Genomic DNA, 13,287 nt, shown 5'->3' with positions numbered 1-13,287 from the left:
CAGTTGTTTTTTTTTAAAAAACACATGACTTCGAGCGCATGAGAGGCATCTTGTTGGGCTGCAGAGAAGGCCCTGGAATATTTCAGATGCTTCTGCTAATTCTTTTTAATGGGAGCATTTTTGTTGAAGCAAAATACACAAGTTGATTACCAGGAATACAAAAAACAGCTTCCAGAAACCTTTTGCTGAAGCGGAACATCAGGGGAAGTACAAAAGTATTAATCAAGCCACAAAATGTTTTGTTGGCTTAACAGCCAGTACAATAAATACTTAGTGACGTAAAGAACATGTCAGCCCTCAAGTCTGAACTTTTTTGCGTATTTGTGTGTATACAGACTGTTTTCTTCTTTATAGAAATCTCAAGACGATTATAGATGCAGTGGGGAGTGTACATCACTCACATTGATCTTGATTTCCATTAATTCTGGACTATTAATGATTTATTTAAAGAGATCTTTTTGCAGGGTGAAACATTTATACAACACAATTTTGATAAGGTCTAAAAAAATTGAACTTTTGCACACAAAGTTACTGTGAATTCTCTTCAATCAGAATAAGGGACATTTAACGTCAAATCACCAACTATAAGTGGTAAAAACTTGGACATGAAGGTCATGTACCCGACTACTACAGTGTCACAGATTTAATGGAGCCCATCAGATTATGAACTACTTGGTATTAAAATGACCTCTTAGTCATTCTATCATGCCTCTGCTTTCATTTTTTTTTTAAAATGTCTCCTTTACAAACAGTATTTTATAAATTCAGCACCGCAGGGTACAAGTGACAGATTTTTCCTGTGTGTACAGATACCTGCTGTGTTACAATACAAATAGTTGACTTTAAAATGGAATTAGAGTCATTTTTCTTTGAAACAGCAGGAAAATAGCCCATTTTTGTGTCTTCTCCAAACCTGTAGCCCCAGGTATAAAACACTAACACATCAAAACTGGTATTGGAATAAATAAAGCACCACCAGCTTAATAAAAATTAAGCTTATTGGATGACTTAAACTTCAGCCAATTAATTGATTTAAAATGTAACTTATTTTAGACTTGATTAGATTTAGATAAACAATTCCAAATTGTTTATCGAACAATTCAGAATTTGTTAGATAAACAAATTCTTCTTTCTGCTAAGCTACTGTAGAAGTTTCCTGATGGCTAAAAAGAGGAATTTAGTCATTCAGTACCTTCTTGGGTTTTCATATTGGTGGGCTTTTATTGATATAATAGTGGGTGTATATACACTATATTTGAGCCAGTATGTATACTTATGACCTTGTATGAATTAGAGAAAATCCATAACCAAAATAATATGTGCACCTAATTATATTTTATCATTGTTGGATGATGTATAATCACTCCACCCTGAAAAAAACTGTTTAAATAATAATAATCTGACATTCATGCCGATTATCAGTTTCTGTTAGCTTCTGGCCAAAGCTGTATGCAAGACCTTTTTTTTGTCATGAATCCTGAAACTTTGTATTTACAAACATGTAGGTAGGTGGTCCTTTTAATACATTGGCATTTTTTGATTATAGGCACAGAACAGTGTCAGCTACAATTAAATATGCTAATAAATCTATCATTCTCTATAAATACTGGTATAATATTAATCAAAAGTCCCTATACAAGAAAAAGTCACATCCCTATTTAAAAAAAACACTACCTCAAGATCCCAATGCTCTACCTTGTTTGAGGGTTATTGCACTGAACATCTTCAGTTACAGATTCATTTAAAGCACATTCTTGTGATTCACTTACTGTAAGAAAGTCACTGATACATTCATTTTTAAAACTGCTAAGCTCTCCTTCCTAACAGCAAACAACTTCCTGTACTCACATATCTCACATGTCCAGTGCAGAAACTTCGAGGAAACTCTGCAAAATGAGTTTAGTGTTGGCTGAGCAAACATTCATATGTGAACAGCTGGCACACTGCTACTTTATCCTCACGGGAGGTACACAAAACACCGCATGCTTCCATTCAGTCATTTGGTTCTCAAGGCAACCTCATCAAATGTTGGCTCCAGTTCACTGGGGATCACTGGAATTTAAGGTGCTTTATGTGAAGTTAGAAAAGCACAAAAAAGAAATTAAAAGTCATTCCGGTTCTTTAAGAATGATAGAAATTAAGCAGCTCAGATTGGAACTTTGTACATTCTTGACCCTGATTATTTAGTGCTTCCATCTTGTGGCCCAACGAGACATCGCAAGAGCCACCAAGCAGCTGCTCATCATGCGGTGGACATGCCAGAGTTAAGATCATAGATTTAATGGAGCCCATCAGATTATGAACTACTTGAGTATTAAAATGACCTCTTAGTCATTCTATCATGCCTATGCTTTCATTTCTTTTTTAAATGTCTCCTTTACAAATAGTATTTTATAAATTCAGCACCGCAGGGTACAATGTGACAGATTTTTCCTGTGTGTACAGGTACCTGCTGTGTTACAATACAAATAGTTGACTTTAAAATGGAATTAGAGTCAATTTTCTTTGAAACAGCAGGAAAATAGCCCATTTTTGTGTCTTCTCCAAACCTGTAGCCCCAGGTATAAAACACAAACCATCTGCTGCATTCGTGGAAGCTCACAAATAAACCCCCAAGAGATATCGGTTGCCATAGAAATCTCATTAAAGGTAAAATACGCTTAATGAGCCAATACAAAAGGCTGTAATTGACAGTGTTCCCATTCAGTTCTTCCTTCAAGTTTTATCAGAAAAAGCAGTAACAAGAATAACATTTTGCACAGTCAGAATCATGGCTTCAGCTGAGATCTTTCTGTGCTCCCTCGGTCCAGATCACAGCTTCCCGTGTGGAGCCGGAGCGCCCCCTGTCTGTGCAAAGTGCTCAAGGTCCTGAACTCCAGGGGCATGGTGTGAGGACTGGAGCTGGATGTGTACTCGTACTTTAGAGTATCGTAGTAGTGGTATTTCACTGGCCTGCCCTGTGGGCCGAGAGGAAATGGCCAGAAGCCGTAGAGGTGGATCTCCTCACAGAAGCGAGTGGCCATCGTGTACATGAGGAGGCCAGTGGTGGGACGCTTGATGTGAACGTTGTTGGTGAGCCAGTACCTGTTAACATGAGAGGCTGTTAGTTGCAGGAAGTAAAGGAAAAACGAAGCATTCATTCGAGTTTAACTTATCTGCTTAAAAGTTAGCATAAAGGTCTCTAAACTTGCATTTTGATATTTTTAATCACTGCTCCATGGATGTTACAATAAACTTAAAGATAAAAGGTTAAAATGCTAAAACTTACAGTATTTTAAGCCATTTTTTCCTATTAACTAGGGATGTTCCAATAAAATAAAAAAAATCCTAATGAAACCCAACACACAATGCTTGTTGTTTTAACATCTGTGATTTCATGTCTGCAGACAAATTAAAACATTTAAATAAAAACACTGTTATGTACCTCATAAAGTATTTAGCTTTCTTTAACAATGTCTTTTGCATGACAAATTGGACCACAAACCTTTAGTCACTTTGGCACACTTGTTCTTTAAGCTTGGTTACAGAAAGCAAGTATTTTCTAAGAGACCCACTTGAAATATTGTGTGCTTAGTTTATATTTAAACAGTTAAACAAAACATCCACATTAAACTTGAAGGTTTTAGTTCAAGTGGTAAAATGTTTGTACATCACTCACATAAAGAGTCTGGGTTTTCCCCTCTGATTCCCTGACTGCTAGTGTGAATTTGTTGCTAGTGAGCCTTCAGACTCTCAAAATAGAGACCGTTTTGGTCTCTGTCTGCCATGTAAAAGGGACTTTGTTTTAAAAAAGCAACTCGAGACAAGGCTTTTCTGGTTTATTGCAGACCTTTGGAAAGTGACGTGTATTGTTTTAACTGTCATAGTAACAAGCCTGAAATAATGCCTAATGAATTTCATTAGTGCAGATGGTGAGTTATTGAAGGGGAATTCTGAGGTGATTTCACGTAATCATTTTTAATTCAAACATTTTTCTGTTTGCATTTCTTTTCTCTATAAAATAACAAACACTGGAGGTGTTTTGCATGACTGCTGATTCCATCATTAGATGAGCTTCACTCTGATAGTGATATTCTACATCCTTCCTTCTGCGGCAGCAACTTTAACGACAGAAGGTCTCATGGCCTTTACCTTCATTTTCCCTTCTTTAAATGAAAAAGCCCATTCGTCTAGCCTTGATGCCATCATTGCCCTCTTAATCTCTCCCAGAAGTCTCTCCACACAATTTTAAAATGTTAATATTCAGAGTAGTTAATTGCTTTTGCACCATAATAACTCAGAAAAATTGACTTTTAGTGAACAATTTGGTGAAGTTAACAGCAACTCATTTTAATATTGAGCTGTGAGGAGGCCAAATGTTGCAGGAAAAATTTCACTGTAAGAGCATGGAGCAGAAAGCCCCGGCTTGTGTGGTTTTTTTTATGCTTTTGCAATACAGAGAGTTAGTTGGAGCAGACAAAATGGCATCATTTGGTCACTGACCAGCAGAGGAGGTTAGGCATTTAACAAGGCTGGAATGATTCAGAGCAGAGTCTTGCTGAATAAAAGAGCCGAGAGCGGAAGAAAACTATTGCTGAGGGGGATTTTGATTAAAGCCTGGAAAGACTGAAGAATGCATTTCACAATTCTCCAGGAAACAGGTGTAGAAAAAAGGGTCTGCACTCAAATGGCAGCTATGAATTAATTGATTAAATAGATGGGCTAATAGAAAAGCTTAATTGGATTTAAAATGTTCATCCTAATCCCTCCAAAAGCTACTGCTATCAGAAAAACACTAATTTATTAATAACTTAAGCATAGTTAAAACTAATCTTTTTAGAAGCAACACATAAATGCCCAACATAATATGGTTGAAAAACGGATTTCAACTGCAGCTCAATGAAACAGGAACGTGAAAAGCCAACTGTCTGCTGCTGGCTTCCTCGGTGTGAACTGGACAGACAACATGAGGTCTATCTGTCAAAAGCTTTCATCCCGCATCTCTTGCCAGTTGCCTGGCAATCTCCTAGTGACGACAGGACCCACTGCATCCTGCTGTTTTTTTTTCCACCAAGATAAAGTCAGAGCATCTGAGTGCTTTGCCTCTGTGGAAATCACTGGAGCTGTGCTTCAGTCCACATTTCACAAAACCTGACGCAACTTTTACAGGGCAAGGCGCGTATTTATGCTTTGATTTAGACTGCCTAGATTGAATCTTTCAAGCTAAAGCTTTTCTTAATCAAGACTTTGAGGTTGTAAGTGAAAATGTGCAACTCTGAAAGCATTTTCCGTACGCTGGACTTTCATGATAGGTTGGACAAACTCCTCCGTCTTGATGGAGGTCTGTAATTATGCTGTCTGCCAAAATGTCTGTTTGTGAAAATCCAAATTCTGGCTCATGAGGATGTTTTGGAGATTTTAACAGAAAAGCAGTACAGATTTGATGGATATTCAGTTAGCTGCCATATGTTATTTGACCACTGGGTGTCACTAAATCTAACAGATTATTGCTTCAGGGGAATTAGACATTTAGAGAATTTCTGTATTTTTTCCCATGTGTCTTGTCTAGGTATTTCAGGTATACCACATAGAAAAGTTGGTTACCTTCATGTGCCACAACAAAACTGAGATCTTAAGACAAAATCAAATCTGCACCCAACATTTCAACCTCAGTTCTGTAATAGTAACCTGTGTTTGTATGACCTTTGACCATTTGGATTATTTATGTCGGTGTGTGTATGAGGTGGGTGAGCGTTTGTTTAGAAATAAGTGTGTTTGTGCTGAGTATGTGAGTGAGTTTGCCAGCTGGAGGTGCACAGCTGTTAGAGTGGCGAGAAGGAAGGGGGTGTACACATAAATATGCCACAGTTTTCAGATATTCAATGTAAAAAAAACTTTAAATCATGAATTATTTTCTTTATGTTTCACAATACTGAACCTTTCTATTGCATATAATCCCATTAAAATATATGGAGGTTTATGGTTGTGACATAAGAAAATAATTTGAATATCTTTGTGAGTTAAATTAGTGGTGATGGCAAAAAATATGTTCCAAAAGACAGGTTTTATCTGCTGACTGCCTGTGAGTTCCAGATTAAAACGCACCATAAGCGGAAAAATCTATTTCTTCAGCGGTACAGAAAATAATCATACTGCACCAAATGTCAAACGTCTTTGAACAACAGGGACATTAACAACGACAAACAAAAGACTGACTTTGTAGGAAACAAAAATAACTAGAGGAGTTGGAGCCAAGATAAAGAAAAGAGACTGCTTCCTCGCTGAGTGTCTCTGATGATGAGCTGTAAGGTTAAAAATAGCCACCTGGGCCTGCAGATTAGAATTTGCCAACACCCCTGATTATGCTGCTCACAGGTGCTCCCGCGAAATGCAGCAGCTGTGCTCGCATCTCATCTTACCCTCGGACAGCGTGGAGCAGACGCAGCGACGGGAACGCCGTGCGCACGTCCACAGTATGCACCAGGATGAGGCGGAGGGCCCACTCCACACGCTCCTCCCCGCCCTTCGCCATGAAGGCCGGGATCCACAGCACGCTGCCGCTGAGGTTCTGCAGGCGCTGCAGGAAGCGATCCTTCCACTCGTCGCTGACCAGGTCCTGGAAGGCCCGCTGCACCACCGAGGGGTTCATGGTCACCAGGTTGGTCCGCCGGCCCACGTCCTGAGAATACTCCTCCACAGGGGCCAGGTTGCACCTTAAAACAAGACACAAAAAGCTGATTCTCTATGACTGTAAATGGAACCAGTATCAAAAAGCTTTTCAAGGTTATAGTGAAGTCTTTTTTTTTTTTTTCTTTGCTCATTTTCCTCCAATTTGTGCTCCAGAAGAGCAAACCTCTTAGGTACTGAGGAAATGCCAGAACTCTAAACTGGTTATTATCTCAGTGGGTAAATGATGTAATTAGTCATATCTGCCAGCCACAACTCTGAGGCTGGTGTTTTTCTCACCTTTTGATTTCCATGGTGTGCAATCATAGCAAAATGTGCTCCAGGTGACACCTACTGTGGCAAAAACTGACACAAGGTAGTCATTTGAGCATAAATGTTTCTGTGCGTGTCTGTGTGCAGCTGAATCTGACAGCGGGAAATGTTACATCACGTCAACAGAGAGCGAGGAAACTGCAGAAATGACCAGATTAAATCAAAAGCAAGACTAAGTAAACGGACACGTACAGGCTCACATCATTTTTAGTTAGATTCAAATAAAACGGTTTCATATCTTGGTTTGTATAATGTTTCTCATGAGGGACCTGCTTTGAGGAGTCAGTTGCTTTTGCAAATGCAAGCAGGTTTTTGAAGTAACTTTAACCATAACTATGCAAGATGAATACACAAAACTCTCTAGTCGATATCCAATCGTAACCCTAACCATTGTGGGCTGAGGAGGGTTTGCATAGGAAATACTCTCACAGTCCTAAAATGGAGATTTTCAAATTCTTATCGCGGTTCAAATATTTTAATTTTGATTTATTTTAATTTAACCAATCTATGATTTGTTTTCATCTTCTTACACTACAATTTAGAAATTGTAAAACATAACATGTAGGAAAAGCATTAAGATTTATGCATAAATATTCAAAAACAAGAGATTTTAAATAAATAAAATTACTTTTAACAGAAGACATTTAGGTAGTCTTGTACTGTTTCAAGCCTGCTTAATATTCAACCAGGTATCTTGTTGAGTGAGAAATTGGTATGCAAACACTGTTGCTGCTCTGTACCTGATACCTCAAACGCCATCAACCTACTTTGTATAGAAACCAAGCGAAGGCAGAGACCTATATATAGCTGAGACATTATCTTCTAATCTCATGTGTGAGTGCCAAACCAAATTCCTTAAGCTCTTCAAAATGACACGTTTCCTGTTCGCTGCTTTCAGCCAATGATTATCACAGAGATTTGATATTATTATCATGCATCTGGAAAGTAACCATGACCCCTCCACATCAGCATGCATATATAGGCTAGCAGAGCCCGTGTCTACACACAGAAAACTGTGCACACAGAATCTGAAACAGTCATTCTGCTTGCTTCTCTATTTATGCACCATCTTTAAAAGTGGCTGATTTATGAGAGGGAGTTTTTCGCTACCTCCGCATGTTCCGTTAGATCCGATCTAACTCTGTCCAGAATCACATTTTTTTTGTATCTGCTATCGCAGCAAGGCTGAAAACGGGTGTATTTTTCTTCCAGAGCCATGCTGGAAATGGTGATACATAAATCACACAAACACAGAACAGGCTGATGCAGGGGTGGACAATCCTAGTACTCAAGGGCCGGTGTCCTGCAACTCTTAGATGTCTCCCTGGTCCAGCACACTTGAATCCAATAGCTGAATCACCTCCTAAGTGCAGTCAGTCCTGCTAATGACCTCATTGTTTGACTCAGGTGTGTTGAAGTCGAGATGCAGTCTAAAAGTAGCAGGAGTCCGGCCCGCCAGGCCTGGAGTTGCCCACCCCTGGGCTGATGGCTTCACAAACACAGCCCCATTTGGAAATCAGAGCAAGAAGCAGGAAAGAGTCATAAGAGTTTCCCCGAGAAGTACATCATGCTACTGGAGGACTGAAAACTGTTTAACAAGTCTATTTTATCCATATTTGAGCATTTGGGTTAATACATTTCAGTTAATGCAGTTTTAGCTTAAAAACACAATCTACCCACCTGATAACAAAATCATGAGAGTCGATTTCTGCTCCGCAGCTGCTGTTCAGCAGGATCCCAGAGTTCCCCACGATGGCGCAGCGCCTGTGATACTGGTTTTTCATCGGCGATGCGGTTGGCAACAGACGATAGAGATTCTCCGAGATGTTTGTGGTGCTTTGACGATCAAACACATAGTGGATGATGTCTCCTGGCTTCAGCGTGCCCTTTAGAATTGAGATGTCTCTCTCTGGGTCGAGGAATCTGAGAATATTCTTTCTGCGAATAGGAGAAAACAGGGCCTTCCTTAACCCTCTATGGCATGACTTTTTATTTTTTGGGGGAAAAAATATTTTCCTGCATTCTTTGGGAGCTTGGTGGTCCCTAATTACATGTCAATCATAAAATCGGACTCTGACACCTCCTGGAACCAGATTTGGGTTTGTTGCCTCAGGGTAACATTGGTCTAGAACACCAAGATTTTCTACACTGATTATGAGAAATGAAATACAAATCAAACAAAAACTATATTCATAAAAAAACTTTTTTTTGGACAAAAATATGTCAAAAATCATGCCCCCCAAAAAATAAAATAAAGGAGCAATGTGAGGTACAGATATGTGGTTTGTTGCCTGAGGGCAACGCCATGCCATAGAGGGTTAAAAGACTAGCCTCAGCGGACCTTGAAGAGGAAAGTCGTGACGAGGGATCAGAACCTACCTGATGAGGTTGGAGAGCGTCTTGTTAAAGGCCCAACTGTTTGACGGGTGTTTGGTGGTGCCGTTACAGGTCGGAGGATGAGGATATTTGGCGATTGTTGTTGTCGCAGTTGGATCTGTGTGTCCTGCCGCCTTTCTAAGTTAGAGGAAGAAAGGAAAACAATGACCATTAAAAGTCTGATAATTGAGTCTGGTTATTCTGTACAAATTATGCAGCTGTTCTTTATCGTCACAGGAACAAAACAGGTCTTCATGTTGGACAAAACATTAAATATTGATAAAATATATTTTTGCGTACCCTGTATTTTCTTGAAATTTCTATCTTGTTTTAGTTTTATAGCTTTTATAGAATGTACAGAAATAGTTAACCCAAAATCTGAGGCTCTTTCTCTCCTGTTGTGCCATGAGTAGCCTTAGTCATAGTTTTGTTTAAAATAGACCACAGGATATCTGGTATGCGGTATGTTTTTTTTTTTTTTTTCAAATAAGCATTTGAGAATTTTCTTTTAGCTCCTTTGAGGAGATTAGTAAAGTTCAAGCAGATTTGTTCAGTTTATTCTTGGAATTTCTACCACTTATTGTCTTCATATGTCTGGATATTGATAGCGGTCAGTTTATGTTTCTAACAAATTCAAAACTGAAGTGTTGCTGTATGAAACACTCCAAAGTTTATTCAGAATTATTCTTCCTGCAGATGTATCTCATTGAAAGTGCTGCGTGACACATAGCTGGATATTTTTATCAGCTGCCTTAAAAAGTTACGACACACCCACTGTCAATGACTCACTGTGTTATCAAGGCTGCAAAGAACTCTTAAACGTCACACACACACACACACACACACAGACCATGTGGCTCCCAACTGGGGGTCTACAGGTATGTGGGCATCTGCAGTTCAATAATCTAGAATATCATTTAAAAGTTAAACCATTTAAGTCAGTTCAAAAAGAGAAACACATATTTCAAGCTTTAATTTGTTCTTGTTTTGGTGGGTATCATTCATAGTGAATGAAAATCTAAAATTCTGTTTCTCATAAAATTAAAGAAATGTTTCTCATAAAATTTAAATATATCAAACTAGATAAATGGGAAATGGGACAGCAAATGATGTTTTGTTGTCTGTGGTTCAGTAATGCAAATAATGTAATAATTGTGGCCCATGTTCTGGATATGTCTGTGTGTCTCTATCTCTCCAACTACAGTTCTTGCTTTGTGAATATATCCTGAACACATGAGTTGACTTTGCTTTACAATCCTCTCAAGCTTGCTGTTATCTCTGCTGCTTGTACACCTTTTCTACCACACGTTTTACCTTCCACTAAACTTTCACTGGTATGCTGACACGTATACTGATTTGGCAATGAACTTTTCTGGCTTAACTTTCATTGCTGGTGGGTGCTGGTCAGTTTTCACCCTGACTTTCTTTTAGCTATACCATGTTTCTGCACAAAAAACTATTTTATTGACCTTATATAACCTTCAAATTTCCCAAGAAACAACATTTTGAGTTTTCATTGGTTGTAAGTCATCATCATTCAAGCAAAGAGAAATAAGTACTTGAAATATGACACTGAAATGAACCTATGTAGGATTTTTTTTTCCTTTTCTTTTTTGGAAATTACTTAGTAAAATCAGTACATGGGAGATGCTCTTGAATATGACTTATTACATGTAAAAAGATAAGATTTCTGACCTGTGAGGTTTCGGAACTAGCTGGTGAGCGCTGGTTTTCTTCGTGAGCCCAATTTTTCTGAGGGTGGGAAAGAGATTCAGACTGAATAACAATTCACTCCAGGCAGCTCATATTCACACTTTTACATCCAAGGTCTTGACTGGATTCAGCATTTGCCGCTTCTGAAGTGAGAGTGAAGGTGAAAAGAACTCTTCTGGGTTTCATTTCACTTTGAGAAACCCACTGTGAGCCCATTTGCTGATGTAATAAGAAGAAATCTGGCCTTAATGGAGCCTTATTAAAGTTGAGGGGAGGTTTTCTTTTTGCAGGGAAGTGAGCAGGCTTTCTCCAGAGACCCTAAACACCTCCTCCCATCATGCATTTACTGTAAATATGCAGCATGTGCACTCAGGTTTTCCACCATCAGGCACTTCTGAAAAACCATGACCTTGATCACATCTGACAAGTTCATGTCAATCTGACAGAATCAGTCTAAATGCAGGAGTGATGAACTCCCTGATCGTTTTTCCAGTCCTGGTGGCCTATAAACGATCTACTATTAAACTGCATTTATGCAGAGTTGGTTCTGGTTCTTCTCCCTCAGTGAATTACAGACCAATGTGACCTCATTACAAAATGAGCCACAGCCGGGTAATTAAGTTATAAACAAGAAATGCTCTTGCTAAAGGGAAAAGAAAATGTGAGGAATAGAAAGTGTCACACAAAAAGTAAAAGGGATAAATAATTTATTATTATTATTATTATTATTATTGTTTATGACCACCAAAATAAATAAATAAATAAAAGATTTTTTGCAGGTCAAGTGCATGGGGGGAAACATGGATGTGATCTGGAGTGATTCTACTGCACTGCTCAGAATTTCAAAATCTGACAGTGAAAATAAAATAAGAAAACGTTTTTTATATGTTTGCAGTCTGGCTTTCCTTCCTGTTCAATGTCTCTCTCGCATACACACACACGCACGCACGCGCACACGCACACAGGCAGTTTCTCAGTTTCAAAGCCTCTATGCACACTCATACAGTGGAAATGTATCCTACATCCCGCATGCTGCAAGACAAATAGCCAAATCCTTGGAGACCCGGACAGGCAGACAGGCAAGCAGGCGGGCTGCTGTAGGAGCAGCTGCACACCACTGTTACAAATCTGGGGGGGGGGGGGGGCTCAAAATTTAACTCCAAACTTCAATCAGTTCATGAAAGTAACTCGCTTTGTGAGTGTTGTTACCCCAACCCCCCCTACTTTCCTCCCCCCATCGCTTTTCCCCCCTCATTGATTCTTCCTCCATGCACCCCAGATAGATTAGATCTAACCTGCCGGGCTGCAAACAATAGGCACCCAGAGAGCGGGGATACGCTGATTGGATGAATTACGCTGGGCTACTTACGCGCTTTCTTTTTCCACTTCTGCAATATCATCAATTATCAAAAGCACAACCAGCAGCGCTAGAAAGCCGAACAGCAGAGAGCGGAATACAGGCGGCATGGCTGAAGGGTGGTGGGCTGCAGCCGCCGGCCCGGGAGTCCCTCTTCCTCTCCTCCTTCTTTCCTCCCTTCCTTCCAGCGAGCTCCGCGTTACATCCACCTCCTCTTAGTTCCCATCTGTTAACCCAGGACTCGCTCTGTCATATTTTTCCCTTTCTCTCTCTCTCTTTGTTCTTATCGGACACTCCCCTGAGTGAGACGTGGTCCTTCTCTCTCCTCCGATCCTCCTCTTCCTCCTCGGATGTTGGTTGCGCTTCTGTCTCCCGACCGGGCGATGTGCCGCTGCAGTCTCCCGTTGTCTCAATTCCCCCAGTGAAACTTTGAAAGCGTGCACCTACACAGCTCTCAGCCGGAGCTGCGAGACCACATGCAGCCTTAAAGGTGCAGAGGACGGACAAAAAAAAAAAAAAAGAAAAAAAAGAAAGAGAAAATACAAGCAGATAAATAAACATCTCCATTCACACCTCCAGCTTTTTGCATAAGAGGTCGAAAATCTTATGCAACTGTGTCAGTGACTGTGACTGTTTCACTTAATGTTAAATAACAAAACATTTGATGTTAAGCTAAAATTTATCTAACTGTTTAAGCTAAAGTTTTCATTTAGCCATGCAAAATGAATCTGCCTGACCTCAATATATTATTACATTGACTAATTACAGTCAATATAATTAACCATCTAATACACAGAGCAGTAATTATTGTGGTGGAGAGCAAATTGTGTTTAGAAGTAGATCAAAAATCTTGAACAGTATCT

General features: G+C 39.5%; 1 protein-coding gene across 1 annotated transcript; it reads right to left on the bottom strand.

The window, feature by feature from the left end:
* Nucleotides 1-87: 87 nt before the first annotated feature.
* Nucleotides 88-12,907, bottom strand: st8sia2 (ST8 alpha-N-acetyl-neuraminide alpha-2,8-sialyltransferase 2). Its single transcript, XM_032584346.1, is given in 7 exon segments — nt 88-2,803; nt 2,805-3,084; nt 6,399-6,692; nt 8,659-8,916; nt 9,358-9,492; nt 11,050-11,106; nt 12,437-12,907. Coding segments are annotated over 7 exon segments (1,149 nt in total). The 5' UTR covers nt 12,535-12,907; the 3' UTR covers nt 88-2,776.
* Nucleotides 12,908-13,287: the final 380 nt, after the last annotated feature.

Source organism: Xiphophorus hellerii, chromosome 2 (assembly GCF_003331165.1).
Source record: "Xiphophorus hellerii strain 12219 chromosome 2, Xiphophorus_hellerii-4.1, whole genome shotgun sequence".
Taxonomy (NCBI): Eukaryota; Metazoa; Chordata; class Actinopteri; order Cyprinodontiformes; family Poeciliidae; genus Xiphophorus; species Xiphophorus hellerii.
The sequence above is the reverse complement of the archived record's forward strand: the minus strand, read 5'-3'. Positions and strand labels throughout refer to the sequence as shown.